We start from the raw sequence: 16,900 nt of genomic DNA, 5'->3' as shown, positions 1-16,900 counted from the left end.
AATGTGTAAAATGTGTAGCAATGGCATACCATTTATACTTGCCCTTATAGTGTTCATCTAATGGTTTACTAGTAAAAATAGGGCCACAAGGTGATTTGAGTAGCACAGCAACGATTTGAAAAGCACAACAACGATTTGAAAAGCACAACCATGCTTTGGAAAGCACGACAATGATTTGAAAAGCGCAAACAATGCCTAAACAAATTTCCATATTCCCCAGTGTGCACTTTGGAGAAGACGGACACGCGCACCGCTGAATAGAGGACGGACTGAGCGCCGTTTTTCCTCCAAGTCTGTCGGCCTGAGGTGGTGGTTGTTGTGACGGCACTTGTCCAGGCGTGTGTGTTTCCATGTGTGCGCGCGCGCGCGAGTGTGTGTGTGTGTGTGTGTGTGTGTGTGTGTGTGTGTGTGTGTGTGTGTGTGTGTGCGTGCGTGCGTGCGTGCGTGCGTGTGTGTGTGTGTGCGCACGCGCGCAAGAGAGCGAGGGAGAGAGGCACACACACACAGACACACACACACACACACACACACACACACACACACACACACACACACACACACACACACACACACACACACACACACACACACACACACAAATCCCACGCCCCCTCCCCGTGCAAGCCCTTACGGAGAACACATTCCTCCTGCAGGACCTTGGACAGCAGAGTCACCGCGCGCCACGCGTGTACAGCTGAGCACCGCCACACTCGAGCTGTTACTTTTGTTATGCAAAAGCAGACAATACCACAGCTCGCATCGTCAGGTCAGCTGACGTTGGTGATGGTCAGGCATCGTCTCGCCGCCCACCCCCTTTCACCTCCGCCTCTCCTCTAGTCTCGGGATCAGACGGCGTAGACCAACCGACCGCATTTCTAAAGTTTCCACCTCCCAGGCACAGAGGGGCTGCGTGTTCCTCAGGAGATCAAGCGCGCTTTACCGCAGTTACGAGTGCCGTCCCACCCGAGATAGCACACCTTTCTGGGCGTTTCTGCAGAGGATCACTAACCACCGCAATAGCAGACCGAATAGATATTATTTTCTTTTTTTTTTAATATCTTAGGTTTCATAAATTGCGGTTGCCGTTTTTGTGCAGCACTATATTGACCCGTCGTCGCCCAAACAGAGGACCGGCAGCATGTTGCTGGAGCACCCGGGAACGAGCTGTCAGAACTCAGGGAATTTCTCCCGATACGGTTCGAGCCAAGGTAAGACCGAATCAAAAATCCTTTAATATTATCAATTATTTTTTCGAACCATATTTATTTTCGAACCATGAAAATAATAATTAAAAGCGTGTCAGAATAGGTGGAAATAGCTTGTAAGGAGACTACAGGTCTTTAATGGATGGTAACGAGCATGAAGCGAGCGGCCCAGCGGGGAGCCATGGGCCCTCCGCGTTATAACTGCCATGAAATGATCCTGTCACCGCGACAAACTACCGAGAGACAAGCCATGACCGAACCGAATAAAACAGGATTTAAACACGTTTAAAGTGCACTTTCCAGCTGCTTAATTAATTATTAATGGCAATACATAAATAGGCTGCAGGGCAGAACGTTGTGTCCTAAATATAACTATGAATTAAAATGCGAAGTACTTATCTGTAAACGAGCAAGCATTAATAGTTTTTTTAAATATTCCTGATAAATTGAACAAACAATAGGTTTTAGTTTATTTTTGTCAAGGTTTTGGTTGGACTGCAGTGTGTATAGAGAGCCATGGTGGGCCGCTTTAGGAGAGACGCCATGAATACGTAATAAGACGCTTTGTTGGGGAATCATAAGAACAGATGTGAGGCGCAAGATGTCATTTCACACCACTTCCGACCGTTGTCACGGGGACTTCTGAGACCACCGGATAGTTGTTGTTGTTAAGGGGTATTCCTCACAGTATTCACTGTGCACCACTAAGAACTCTCTCTCTCTCTCACACACACACACACACACACACACACACACACACACACACACACACACACACACACACACACACACACACACACACACACACACACACACACACACACACACACACACACACACACACACACACACATATACGCTACCGCATCCAATATACATGCGCCCAGTGTTCAACAGGTGTCCCCTTGCCCCGGGACAGGTGGGACACCTGAGGTGGATCGCGGGGACTACAATAGCCCCGCGTGCAGACATGTTTCAATCTTTAAGGATTTACCTAAATAATCAATGTCTCCCCAACCCGTTATATTTCACTCGTAGGAGCCTTTATCTTGGGTCTGATATTTTGTTTGAAAACTTAATTCAATTTTATTTATTTCATGGCCTGATTTAATATTCGGGGCTGTTTCTTTTCCAAAAAAGAAATTGCAGGAAGGATGCAAAATAAATATTACAAACGAGATAAATAGACCTAATAAGAATTCGGTCCCAAAAAAATATTTCATTCCAGGCTGGTTTTAACAAAATTAGGCCATTGTCTGAGAAAATGTGGAGGATACCCGAAAACGACATGAATTAAATCTCATATATGATCTCCATGACTATTAGCCTACAGCAATGGTGGTTTTAGGACGCCGTGTTGACACATTACAGTAGAGGGGGCTCCTCAAAAAAATGGAGTGACTAAATAAAACATATGAATATTATTCGTCGTCATCTGACAAGATTTCTCAATACCCGGGTGGAGTGGAGGCCACCCGGAGCCGTTGGTTATTTTCTTCTCCCCAAACGTCTTTTATGTATGCTACTGGGGCCCGATGGGGGCCCCGCGTGGACATTGATTTTAGATTCATCAGAGGTGCACGCGGCTCTGGCACTAGCCCTGATTTCCCAGGGCGCTCTTTTGTGCCAGAGATCAGTGTCAATAAAATTCATCGGGTCGTAAACCCGATCAACATGCTATTGAACAGCCGATCTCTCCGCTAAATAAACACTTGTTTCTGGGATGCTAAGGAAGGAGAACCTACTGGTTGGTTGGAGAGAGAGAGAGTGTGTGTGTGTGTGTGTGTGTGTGTGTGTGTGTGTGTGTGTGTGTGTGTGTGTGTGTGTGTGTGTGTGTGTGTGTGTGTGTGTGTGTGTGTGTGTGTGTGTGTGTGTGTGTGTGTGTGTGTGTGTGTGTGTGTTTGTGCGTGTGTGTGTGTGTATCTTTGAGATGCTGCGTTACGTTGTGTATAACTAGTTGAGTAACTATCTGGCTACACTTGGTTACTGGTAAATTGCTGGACAGCTCTTTTTTCTAGAAATATGTTACCGAGAGTAACATATTCTAATTGCATTTTCAGTTTAAAGCAATGTCAATCAACTAAGTTCAAACAGTCCCAACTATTGGCACATTGCGTTTAGTTCAGGGATGTATTTAAAGACGAGGCCATGAATCATGGATGAGGTCATATTTTTAGAAAGTTGTATTCGTCCTTCATTCCTTGGCAATATATGCTTGTATAGTAAACAGTATACATTTCTCTGTGAACGCGAAAGTTTTAACAATGTATTTATAAAAGTAAATAACAACACACAAACGTTGGTTAGTGTATCATCATAGTGTATCATCATACATCATAGCAGGCCGACCCCAGACCTTGTTGAACACGCATGCATGCACGGAACGTGCGACCAAGGCCTATTTTACCTTAGATATCATTAATATTAAATTGGTTTATGTAAATTGCTTTACAATGCAATATATCACTTGAGGCCTAGAATTTATGGGTGCAAAATCCTAACATACTAAAGGTCTAAATGCCCTAATAGTTTGGTCTAGTCCTACTCGACAGCCTTATTCAAATCACACACGTCCCATCTACAGATACAACTCTAACATGACTGTAACTATTTATTCATCATAATGCATCATGTGTTGTGTGCGGTAGGCCTGCAGCTCTACCCCCACTCCCCCCTCCCTATGGGCCGGTAGGTGATGTTAATCTGCTACCTGTCGCCAAGGAAACGATGCAGCGTAATCATGCGCAGCATCGACTGCAGGACACTGCCCCGCTTACAAACACACACACACACACACACACACAGACACACACACACACACACACACACACACACACACACACACACACACACACACACACACACACACACACACACACGCGTGCGCGCGCGCGCACGGCAAGCAGACACAAACACATGTTTGGCCGATCGAGCGATAGTTTTAGTTGTCTCTTTGTATCTGTCCCTGCCATAGTTCACATCTACTGCGGACAGACTTCAGAGCTTCAGATCACTGTACTGGGATATTTATCCATAAAGTAAGCTCGAGTGATGCGCGATGGAGGGGCTTAGCGCGCGGAGTTCGCCAAAAGGCGAACCGAACCACGCTGCGAGGCTTCTTGCGTTCTTGACGCAGAGTGGGGAAGGTGATAATAACGTATAGTTATATATGTCGTAAGCCCCTGGTAAAAGGGATAAACACTAGCTTATTATATATTGGTAATAACCGCAACAGATTTGGCAGAAGTGTCGTTGAAATACAGTCTGCAAGGCCTCATGTTAGACTTTTGGAATCAGGCCTAACGTAACACAGAGTTCTTCGTGTGTATAAACTGTGCAGGAACTAGGATTACACTTTTTCCTGAACAGTTTTGACAGTCTGGACATATTGGTATCCATCATTTTAATATCTCCAGGACATGGTGCTCATCGCTGGAACCCATTGGGTTATGCCGTGAGACTGGGCCGTGTCTTTCTAGTTTTCCAAACCTTCTGCATTAGTGATGTCCTGGCTGCACCTGGCCGTGACGCGGATCTCACCTGTAGGGGCCAGAGAAAACGCTTTATTAAAATTTCATAAATATTCCACGACGTAGGCCTACCACATAGAAACAAGCGTAAATTATACATTTGATATGGGCTCGATGAAAGGAGTCCCTCTTCTTAATAGCACCAAAGAAAAGGCTGAACTAAATGTCAGTGTTTTATTAAACCGTTCCATCAAGATTAATTTAAAGTCATTTTTTATAGATTACTTTTCTAATAGGGAATCAAATAATAGTAACAATACAATAAGCAAATACGCTAAACATGAGCCAAACCTAAAGTCTGCCTCCTCGTCTTCATTTACAAACGACGCAATGGTCTCTGATCATTGATCGTTGATTTATTATTATGATTATAAGGCCTTTGTTCAGATAGCCTATTTATTTATATTGCAGTACAGATTGCCATGCATATACAAAAATATATTTATGTATACATATCAATAGGCCTATATTAGTATATTAGCGAAAATATGTTAGTTTTTGTCTATTTTATTCTGATGGCCGAAGATGCACTCAATTTGCTTGGCCATTATGTTACATAATGCGTTCTACTCAAGCATTGAAGTGGACATGCGTGAATACCATTTAGTTTGTAGCCTGCTTTTTGGATAAAGTAAAAATATTATTATCGTCAAAATAACGGCGAGAGAATTTGTAAAGCGTATCGATAACATGGAGACGTATTCCTTATGCCTGATTCTCCATAATTTAGAAAAATGGTTTTATAATCTTGACTTTGATGATAAAGGGATGGTGGGATGGTGTTGTTTTGCTTGATTTTATGATGGGTGAAATAAGACACGACATTTTGATATCCTCGATGATCGTGTTTATAATACTGCATTGTTATGCAATCTAGGCTGTCTATCAACTGGAAAATCATGTTTTATTAAGGAATCGTTAATTTCATCAAAGCATTAATCAAAGTTTACGTGGGCCTATTTACCAAAACAAAATCTGTATTTTCATTGTATATTTTTTTTAATAGGTGAACACTGTAAATCTCAAATAAACTCGGAGCCACTTTTTGCATTTTCAATAATGTATTTTTTATTAAATTGAACAAATTATACCATTCAATAGATGGACCACAGAAAAATATATATCATAAGAAATAGCAGACCTATATGCCTTCAAAATATTAAAAGCAAACCCTCATCACGTGTTTGTTTCACAATAGACCAATTTTATATATTTTTTTACGAAGAGCTAATGTGAACCCATGTGTACCCCCCCCCCCCCAGAGATCCCAGTGTGTGCGGGCTGCAACCAGCACATCGTGGACCGCTTCATCCTCAAGGTGCTGGACCGCCACTGGCACAGCAAGTGCCTCAAGTGCAGCGACTGCCAGTCCCAGCTGGCCGAGAAGTGCTTCAGCCGGGGGGACAGCGTGTACTGCAAAGAGGACTTCTTTAAGTGAGTACACCACACGCTGTAACGATCCACTCCTTTTGGGGGGTTGATTTTAAGTAAAATGAATTCGGATAGTCTCACTCATCCTCTTCTCACGGATAGTGAGAACAAGACATCCATCCCCCATCCTCACTGACGCGCTCTCCACACCTTTCAAAGCGCTTAAGACTGCATGCAAGGAATTTGCATTATTAGTATACGTATAAGCCAACTTAAGAGGAAAAGCTTTGATGTGGTCGTTATCATTGTATTAATCTTGGCCCCGCAATTTTCCAAAAGGAGATTTGGGACAAAATGCGCCGCGTGTCAGCAAGGCATCCCGCCCACCCAGGTGGTGCGCCGGGCGCAGGACTTCGTGTACCACCTTCACTGCTTCGCCTGCATCGTTTGCAAACGGCAGCTCGCCACGGGGGACGAGTACTACCTGATGGACGACAGCCGGCTCGTGTGCAAGGCAGACTACGAGACAGCCAAACAGAGAGGTAAGGGTCTATAGGTGGTGGTGGTGGCTCCACTTCACTCAACAAGCAAGCGCACACACACATATGTACACGCACGCACACGCACGCACGCACGCACGCACACACACACACACACACACACACACACACACACACACACACACACACACACACACACACACACACACACACACACACACACACACACACACACACACACACACACACAGCATATCATCAATTAATTATTGTGAAATACAACCCCGCGCATACGTTTCGTTATTCTGTTGGAACGACCAGCAAAAATAACAAATCTAACCACAAATATAATGGGTGTTTTGCATGCTTAATGGGGTTTGACCTTTAATTAAACGGCAGACTGAAGCCCCATATTTCACGCGACAATGAGGTCATCGCGCGCCCTGACGCAAACTTTGACCCACCTGAGCGGACTGCGTGGTCGGCAGCCCCCCGATCGATCGCAACGGACTCGTTCTGTACAAGAGGCCACTGAAGCCCCCTTCAGATGGTGTAAGCGTTTGTGTGTGTGGGGGGGGGGGGGGGGGTGCGCTCTTTCGTCGACCAACTCATAAATTACGAAGACCCGTTGGTTTATATTTGTTGTGGGTTTTTTATCTATTCAAAATAAGGGAAGAAATATGAGGGGCGCACCACAATTGGGTCTAATACAGGTTGTCAAAGGAGTGTAGATTGTGGTATGGCTTATTCTTGTAGCCATATATATTTAAAAAAAACAGCTAAATTCGTGTTTTTTTTAAGAAATAGACAGACCACCACCAATAGTGTATTTAAACAGTTATCCTCACTATTGTCCGTGTGAACACAGACCAAGCATGATCATGCTGAAAACTTTCAATTAGCTAAAAGCATGGATTATGCAGGGATAACACATATATCACTGGGCTGGAAACCTAATGACTGTTGAACTGAAAAGTGGCCTGTGTTTTGTGTTGCTATACTTCTGTATAAAGACCTTCATTGTGCATAAAATTAATTGTGCATGAAACATTCACAGCCACCTTTACTGATAGGCCTATTAACAGCATCTGAATTTTTTTGCATGAAAACTATAATGATATTCTATCTCAGCCTTAGGCCTATTTCCCAATTAATTAGTACAGGCTTCATATTTTCAAGCGCATGGCCATGTCATAAACACACAATAATACCACTAAACCGAGTCCTGCGGTCTGCTGGAGCATCCGAGGCGTTGGTGCACTGTTCCGCAGCCCATCTGCTGTTGAATTTACTGCGGCGCACTAAGCGCTGATTTACGTTGTGAGTTAACACGAGTTTTCAGGAAAAACACACACGTTTATTTTACTAATGAGACGCCGCTATCACTTGGACCGGTTCCATTGGGTTTGTTGGTTTTGTAGTTTTTTCCTGCTGTTTGTTCTGTGCTGCTGTGTTGGCCTACACAGGGACGCATTCTGGATACTAAAAAAATACACAAAACAACAAAACGAAAGCTAGTTCTAACGAATCAGTTGAATATGGGTTTTTAAAAATAAATAATTATGATTATTTAATAAAAGCTATGAGGCATCATGGACTGCATTAGGTGGTGCATTAACCACTTATAGGCATGTGCAGCCTCAATGAAATATACAGGCCTACTATGGTATTATTATTTTAACACGTTGTTTTAAGGCCTACAGTAAGGCCTACATCCTTTACCATACCGAAGCCTTCCAGGCTTATAGGCCTACAGTAGGCCCAATATAGACCTACTACAGGCCTACTTTAAGGAATCCAGGCTATTGCGGGCTTTCATCCATGATGCGATACCCTTGTGTTCTCCCAATTGGCAGACAGTGACTGATCCTTCCTGTGCGTCATTTACATTTCAGAAGCCGACTCGACTGCCAAGCGGCCGCGAACCACCATCACAGCCAAGCAGCTAGAGACGCTGAAGAACGCCTACAATAACTCACCGAAGCCCGCCCGCCACGTACGGGAACAGCTCTCCTCCGAGACGGGCCTCGACATGCGGGTCGTGCAGGTATGAAGAGACTAGAGTGTATTATTATCCATTAAAAGCCCTTCCATTAAGGGCGGTATATATACCGCGCTGACTCAGTTTTCATCAAGGGTTATGTGTTGCTTAAATTGTGGTGGTGTGGGGGGTGGTGCTGGTTTGATACATATATATTAAGTACGGCTTCCGTAGCAAAGTCACAAGGTTAGGGTTACTGATTACTGCACGTGGTCTGTGAAGAGAGGGCGTTTATCGTAGTGGTGGTTATGTGCGCTGATCGCTTGCGGGGATAAAAGAGAGGCACGAGCGTCCACGTAGCTGTTGGTTAGTCCGCGGGGTTCAAGGCGGCCATAAAGGGGCTGACTTTAGGTGATATAGGCCTACACTCGAGAGAGCAGGTACAGTAAACGGATCCTGAACCAGGGACCGTTTGAAGGCCTGTAAGCAATGTCGAACCAAAAAAGTAGGTCAATTGCATTGGCCGATATTATTAAACACCAAAAGAAATAGCCTATAATTCATGAAAACGAATGTTTTTATTATTTTATTTACTTACTTATTTATACATAGTATTAATATGTTAATATTTTACTTGTAAGCCTATATTTTCATTTGTATTCTTATACGATTCTTCCGTTATTTTGTATTCAGTTTTTATTACCTTTTTCTTAGCCGCTAAATTTATCGTCCCGATGTGCGAGGTGGGACCACCACGCAAGGAATTTGCATAATTCAAGTCAATGGGCGACCGGGGAGTGGTGGAGGCTGTCTGCTCCACGGGGTTAAGGACAACTTGTAGCTGTCCGCGAGTTAATCACGTTCGCGATAAATCTCGCGAGGGGCCAGGGAGTTGTGAGCATCGGGTCTTGCTCACCCCCCACTGCCGTAAAGTCCTTCCGTCTGGGTTCACAGGGACGTGCTCCGCTGTTGTGCAGACTGTCCTTGCGTCAAGCAATTTCGAGTGTGAATGCGGTGCCGTTACAAGGAGGATAGGACTGGTATAATTAGACCAATGGTAAACATCAAATGTTTTACAAGAAGAATTCCATTTCAAAGCTTTAATGCACCTCGAAGGCTTTTGACACAGGCTGTATTGTAAATCGACATTTATATAAACAATATATATATATGTCAATAACAAATGTTTTTTACCTGAATTTATGATACGTTCAAAGAAGCAAGGTAATAACTTGTCGAAGATAACAAAATTAAACAAAACTAGGAATCAACACGTGTAATTTTACATTTTGTGTTTAAATTGACTTAAATTGAGTAGGGCTATTGTCAGTGATATGAACAAGCTTGAATGAATGAACCTTTCTCTACTGGGATAAATCTTAACAAATCTCTCTCTCTCTCTCTCTCTCTCTCTCTCTCTCTCTCTCTCTCTCTCTCTCTCTCTCTCTCTCTCTCTCGCTCTCTCTCTCTCTCTCTGTCTCCAGGTGTGGTTCCAGAACCGGCGAGCGAAGGAGAAGCGTCTGAAGAAGGACGCGGGCCGCCAGCGCTGGGGCCAGTACTTCCGCAACATGAAGCGGTCCCGGGGCAGCTCCAAGTCGGACAAGGACAGCATCCAGGAGGAGGGCATGGACAGCGACGCTGAGGTCTCCTTCACAGGTACACAGCCCCCCCCCCCCCCCCCCTCTATGAACCAGGCCGTGGCCAGGGTCCCGCCAGAGTAGCAAAGGAAGGGAGGGGAAGTGTTTTTTTGTGTTGTAATGTTCTTTTGTGTTTCGTATTTATCATAAAGTGCACCGTAGGGGTTCATAGGGGATCCACAAGCTTTTTAATCAGTGTAAACAAACAACGGTATGTTTCCGATCATTTCAAGAGACGATGGTTATAGTGAGCTCAAGTGCAGGCTGCTTGCATGTTTGTGAGGCCATGAAATACAAATACAGATTTCACTAAACCCTTTGACGCTTAAAAGTGTTGAGGAGCAGAAAAGGGTTTCAAATTGACTACCAGCCTCAGTTTCGTTCCCCAAAGTCCCCTGTGTCTCCAGCCTACTTGTTCCCTCCCCTGTTCCTTGGTGCATGTTATCAGCGTTCCCTGTCAGCCCATGTAGCTCTGGACACAAGCATCTTCCCAGTAACTCAATGGACTAGTATCAACCCTGTGTTCCCCTCCCCCAGACGAGCCCCCCATGTCGGAGCTGGGCCACACTAACGGCCTGTACAGCAGCAGCCTGAGCGATTCGTCCCCGGCCATCGGGGGGCGCCAGACGGGGAACAGCAACAGCAACAACCACGGCTCTTCCTTCCCCCTGGAGCACGGCGTCCTGCCGTCCCAGGACCAGTTCCACGACATCCGCTCCAACAGCCCCTACGCACTGCCGGGCTCCCCGGGCTCGCTGCAGGCTCTGCCCAGGCACCCCCCTCTCGTCTCGGGCCTGGTGTACCCGGAGTCGGGGATCTCGATCATGAGCCAGGGCGGAGGCCCCGGGATGAACCCCGCCATCAGGGGCTTAGCCCTGGGCCACGGCGCCAACGGGCCCCACTCCGACCTGTCCACGGGCAGCAGCGGCGGTTACCCGGACTTTCCCGCCAGTCCTGCGTCCTGGTTGGACGAGGTAGACCACGGGCAGTTTTGATTGGTTTATTGGGAAGGATTTTGACTTTTCCCCTTTGGTGGCGGTGGGGGTGTAGATTAAGCTATGAAATAGTCACGATGGACTGCAGGTCGCAGGAAAAGAGGAAAGCACTCGGATGGACGGTTCTGGCGGGGATGTGTTCGGATCTTTCGTTCGGTATCACCTCATATCAGGTTCAAGTTCAATTCGCTTTCAGACAATACAAGATAGTAGAAATGTCAATACATCAACGCACTTGCCTCAAATTTCAGCCTCCGTCAAACAACATAATGTGAAAATCCAGAATACTTTGGACAATCTTGTCGGAATTGGCACGATAAAACTACAACCCCGCTCATGGGACCGTTTCAAACCATAGTTACAAATGAATTTTTTTACCCTACTGTCCCAATCTCACCTCCTTTTGTCTCGTTTTATACATCTCAATGTCCTTAGGTGCAGATTTTGGTTCAAAAGTCAACGTCTTTAGGTGTCTGGTTGTTGCCAAATGTCTATATAAATAAACTACATATATATATATATATATATATATATATATATATATATATATATATATATATATATATATATATATATATATATATATATATATATATATATATATATAATGGTTGAACACATTGGGGAGACTTTATTTTTGTATGCAACCTTCTCGGACATTACTCCCCTGAACACGAGGACTTTGTGCTTGAAGACGGAGGTAAAAGACACAAGTTGTCTTTCTGAACAGACTCTGGCGGTCCAGTCACTTCTATGCATTTGTGTTCTCATCATGTCTCGTTACTTAAGTTCCACTCAAAGCACCCCCCCGTCTCAAGGCCAGACGTTTTTTGGCCCACCCGGGCTGTTGTCTATGTGTTTGTTTCTGTGAAAGATGTTTTATGTCCTATTTATTCTCTCTGGTGGCGATGATGATGATGATTGAAGATTATGATATTCATGATGATTATGCTGATTCATGAATCATGATGCAGGTATTTAATAAATAAATTTGTCAGCTAAATTCAAATACTGTTTCTTTAGTGTAATGCCTGGTTGTTTGGAATGTAATGTGATTATATTATAGATTTTCATAGATTATATATATTAACATTGCTGAAAGAATCAATGCATACAATGCACGTCTTTATGGTGAATCACACATCTTTAGGAGATATTTTCCTTTGTTAGAATTTTTTTTTGGAATATTCATATATTGAAATTTAAAACAAGGCTAAATTGTCTTGACATCCCCGACAGAACTCCAAAAATCGAATGCTTAGGCAAAAACAAACAAAACAAAGGTATCTTTGGATGTTGCAGGCTTGTAATAAACAAGGCCAATAATTTATTTCGGCCAGGCAGCCCTATTGCTTAAACGAGCAATAGTCAAATATATTTTGGGGGAGGGGCTTTGGAGGAAGGCCTGAAGGGAGGAGTTAAATTTTTTCAGTTCAGTATACTTTCAAAATGTAGCTCACTCTACACAGGCTTTTCAGAATTGCTTTTCCTAGCTTTGACCTTCAATACATTTGTATTTAATTCAGGCATTATTAAATACAAATGAAAAGGGCAAAGATTCCTTAGACCACATACAACCCTAAGAACTCCACTTTCATGTCCCAGCAAGCTCCTATAGAAGCAGTCCTCCAGTGGGCACCTATACATTAAGAATTTTCCATTCCTACCCTATAGCTCTCTCCCCCCCTCTCTCTCTGTCGTATCACAACATGGTGAAACCAGAGCGACCGTCCAGAGTTTAGTTGTGTGTGCAAATTGATCATCTGGCTAAATACCAACAGTGTATCAGTTCGGTGGCCCTTTAGTGGTGAAATCCGATGCAAACGGTGAGGCAACGCATCAATTCAGAGATAAGTTGATCTTGTTTGCCCAAATGTCCCGCTGGGGAAAAGGAGTTTTCAATCCATTAAGAGAGAAGGGGGATCAAGTGCCCCCTTGTGTGTTTTCCTCGTATGTTGAGTTATTCAAAGTCAGCTTCAATTAAATAGATTAAACAGCCTCAGTGCTACTGCATGTTACTGACTGTGCATGTGTGTGTGTGTGTGTGTGTGTGTGTGTGTGTGTGTGTGTGTGTGTGTGTGTGTGTGTGTGTGTGTGTGTGTGTGTTTGTGCATGTGTGTGCGTGTTTGTTTGTTTGTGTTGGTGTGCGTGCGTGTGCGTTTGTTTGTGTGTGCGTGTGTGCGTGTATGTTTGTCTGTGTTTTTGTGTGGCATGTGTGTGTGTGTGTGTGTGTGTGTGTGTGTGTGTGTGTGTGTTTATGAATGTGTTTTTGTACAGCATAAAGTATATAATAGACCAACATATCTCCAAAATGATAGATCTCTCACTCACACAAAACCCTCACGTGACTATCCTCAAGTAGCTGAATTAAATGTAAAGCTCTTTCTTAGAGTGTGCATTTAAAATAAAAATCCAACGACTACTTCAAGGTACGGAAACCCTCTGTCAAAATGAAGGAAACAGAAAAAAAGAGATTGGCTGAATAGGGTTTGACCCAGCTTGATTGCATATATGCATATATTGGTTTTAATGCCAAGAAACAGCATATTTTATCAACAAGTATGTGTGTGCGTATGTTCTTCTATACACACACCTGATCACATCCAGTATTCCATGCAGGCATGGGAAAGCCGACCTTCCCTGCCTTCCAATTCGTTAAGCTAAACCCTCAACGCTTTTGTCTGCCTTTCACGCCAGCTAACCAAGTTAGCTTTCCTCTCCGTTCTCACAGTTTCCCAGTAGAATACAGAGGACCAGCAAAGACAGCTACATCCACCCTGAATCCCTCCACATCAGCGACCACAATGTCTTACAATAGCCACACAAAAAGCACGACAGGTGGGAAACCTGACCTCAAAAAGTGTTTGGCTAAAGCAATAAGGAGTCAGGTGTCCGAACACTGTGGTGTTGGGACCCCCAACACACACAGACACACATATACACACACACACACACACACACACACACACACACACACACACACACACACACACACACACACACACACACACACACACACACACACACACAAAGACACACACATATTGTTCCACCTATAAAACAGATTATATTCTGCGTTACCATTGAAGATTTGTACTGAAACGTTGTGGAATTGGAATTGGAATATGAAATTATCTGTTGTAGGATTGTAATTCCTTTTAACACAGTGATTTGGACCATAGCTGTATTGTGATTGCGTGGAGGTTGAACATTTGGTGGTACAATGGTGCTTTCACACACCAGGTGTGGTGTGTGAATAAGGTGCAGCAATAAGCAAATGAGGATTTTAAATTTTGATGTGTTCCCTGCACTTTTATGTTGGCCTAATCCAGTCCATCCATTATATGGGTTAAAAGGCTTGAAAGGTAGCTTCTGTATTTATATTAATTTTCCATTCATTAACATGCCTTGTGAGCGAGATCAAACTCATAGCTTCAGTCGTCAAGAGGACTTTTTTTGGTCCAACCAGCATCTTTGTACTAAAAATACAGATTGCTTCTTAATTGAATCATGAATACATAATGCACAGTTCTTATATGACAAGAGCTACAAAACGCATTTTATCAGTTTACCTCGTCTACCACTCAACCTGCCTCCTTTTCCCTCCATCACACACACACAGACACACACGTACACACAAACACACAGTCAAACACAAATACATACTCACACACACACACATATACAACCACAAACACACACATACACACAACACGCACATACACACATACACACACACACAAGTCACAACACCCATACACACAAACAGACACAAACACAGACACACACACACACACACACACACACACACACACACAGGGCCTGCCGTGTGTCAGATGGAGCAGACTAAATCAAGGCTGACAGTAACATCTCCCCCGGGCCCAATACGTCACGGCTACGATTCAGACCTAATGGAGCACTGGCCCCTGGTGTGTGTGTGTGTGGGGGGGTGGTGGTGCGTGTGTGATGTGTATTTGTGTGTGTGGGGTTGTAAGTGATTTTGTGTGTGGTTTTGAATGTGTGGATTTGTGTGTACGCATGTATGTGTGTGTGATTGTGTGTGGTTGCAAGTGATTTTGTGAGAGTGAGATTTTGTATTTGTGTGTGTGTGTGTGTGTGTGTGTGTGTGTGTGTGTGTGTGTGTGTATTAGGCCCACCACCATAGGATTCTTTGTACTTTTCTTCATGCTCAACAGCAGGTACTTGCTCTTTTCTTCAATGTTCCACCGTAGCATTACAGCAGAGGCCACAAGGGATGCTGGGTAATCGTATGCATCTATGGTGATGGAAGACTCCTGGAAAACACATTAATCAATTGTTGCAAAGTATGAATGAAGTAATTAGATGTGCATTTTGGTCACACAGAAGATAGATGTAATTAAAGTGGTTGAGGAAATAGAACGTGTGAATATTTTGAATAAATTCAATTGATTGAATCAGTGAAACTTAATCCTTTTTGTACATTAATCGTAAGCCTGGAAAAATACCGTAACAACAATGATACCATAGGCCTATTGATATTTTTACATGTACATCTTCAAAGCGCCTACTTCAGCCTCCCATCTCCTGCACTTCTTCTCCCCAGCTCTAATCCACTCAAACTGTCCTCCCTCATTACAACACATCAAGCTTAAACGTCAACAGCTTAATTTGCTGGTGGACCGTTTCATTTGTTTTCCGCAGGAAGACATGCAGGGCAATAAAGCAGGCCCATTACATAGACACCAACCACACAAACATCCACACGCCAGCACTCTGCCTGCAGCCACAGCACTGACCCACGGAGCCAGTGCTGTTTTTTTTAATGCTGCAGATTAATGGGTGCGCCATCATTAAAGCTATCCAACTAATCAACGCAGCCATTAGCGCGTGTTTCCACTGACGACTTTAATCAAATCCGTCACTGCTCCGCCCCGCCATTACCGGCTCGCTGCATAATTATCGCCCAATTCCATCCTTCACACAACACGGCGATGCCATATCTCGCGATCCGTCTCCGTCTGCTGTGGCTGGCTGGGCGCGAGTCGTATTAGAAATGTTCGGGGGGGGGGGGGGGCTTATGGGACTGGGGGGGGGGGGGTGCTTGGAGTGTGCCTGTTGCAGCTGGCATTTAAATGTCTCTCGTTTTTCATGCAAATATGGGATGTCATTGTCTGGTCTGGTGGGTGTAGGGTGGGGGGGGGTATTCAGTGTGTGATGTACTTTATTGAAATGTGTATTCGCATTTTGGTACACAGTCGAGGTGTATGTGATGGAAATGAACGTGCGTTTGCATGAGTGAGGTACATTTAAAGAATTCGTTTTTACATTTGTGCATGTATTCCTATTCTAAATCTATTTTTACTTTTAGACCATGTTCCACACCTTTAACGGTGAGGCAGTTGTCTTGGAATCAATGATGGAAAAGAAAGCTTGGTTAGAAAATTAAGAAATCCTTTTCAAAATGGTCCCCATTTCATCATATCTGTTCGGTGCCCTCACCAGAGCTCCTTCTCCACCCCCTCACCCCGGCCTTCTCCCTCTCTGTAGACATCGGGACAGCAGCGCTTCTTTCATTTTTATTTTTTCCACATCGAAATAATCAACTGCTTTCCCATTAAGGGGCCCTTGGCTGTCTTGGTAATGGCCCCCTCTCTGGGCCCCGGTGTCAGGGGCTTGGGTGGGGGGGGGGGGGGGGGGGG

General features: G+C 44.2%; 1 protein-coding gene across 2 annotated transcripts; it reads left to right on the top strand.

The window, feature by feature from the left end:
• The first annotated feature begins 658 nt into the window (after window positions 1-658).
• Window positions 659-11,743, top strand: lhx3 (LIM homeobox 3). 2 transcript variants are annotated; one of them, XM_030350247.1, is made up of 6 exons: window positions 659-1,208; window positions 5,998-6,169; window positions 6,449-6,648; window positions 8,502-8,653; window positions 10,072-10,243; window positions 10,762-11,743. In XM_030350247.1, the coding sequence occupies exons 1-6, from the start codon at window positions 1,139-1,141 to the stop codon at window positions 11,217-11,219; spliced, it is 1,224 nt and encodes a 407-aa protein (XP_030206107.1). In that variant the 5' UTR covers window positions 659-1,138; the 3' UTR covers window positions 11,220-11,743. The 2 variants fall into 2 exon arrangements, with proteins under 2 accessions (XP_030206107.1, XP_030206106.1); XM_030350246.1 differs by having other exon boundaries at window positions 6,446-6,648.
• The last annotated feature ends 5,157 nt before the right edge of the window (window positions 11,744-16,900 follow it).

Source organism: Gadus morhua, unplaced genomic scaffold (assembly GCF_902167405.1).
Source record: "Gadus morhua unplaced genomic scaffold, gadMor3.0, whole genome shotgun sequence".
NCBI classification, from domain to species: domain Eukaryota; kingdom Metazoa; phylum Chordata; class Actinopteri; order Gadiformes; family Gadidae; genus Gadus; species Gadus morhua.
Note: the sequence above shows the minus strand (reverse complement) of the source record. Positions and strands in the feature narration are given on the sequence as shown.

What these genes read in the sequence shown, in the direction of transcription:
- lhx3 (XM_030350246.1), top strand. Translation starts at nt 1,139, where the DNA reads ATGTTGCTGGAGCACCCGGGAACGAGCTGTCAGAACTCAGGGAATTTC. An exon ending in TCGACATGCGGGTCGTGCAG is followed by an intron (nt 8,654 to 10,071) that starts GTATGAAGAGAC and finishes CTCTGTCTCCAG; the next exon opens with GTGTGGTTCCAGAACCGGCG. An exon ending in CGCTGAGGTCTCCTTCACAG is followed by an intron (nt 10,244 to 10,761) that starts GTACACAGCCCC and finishes CCCCTCCCCCAG; the next exon opens with ACGAGCCCCCCATGTCGGAG.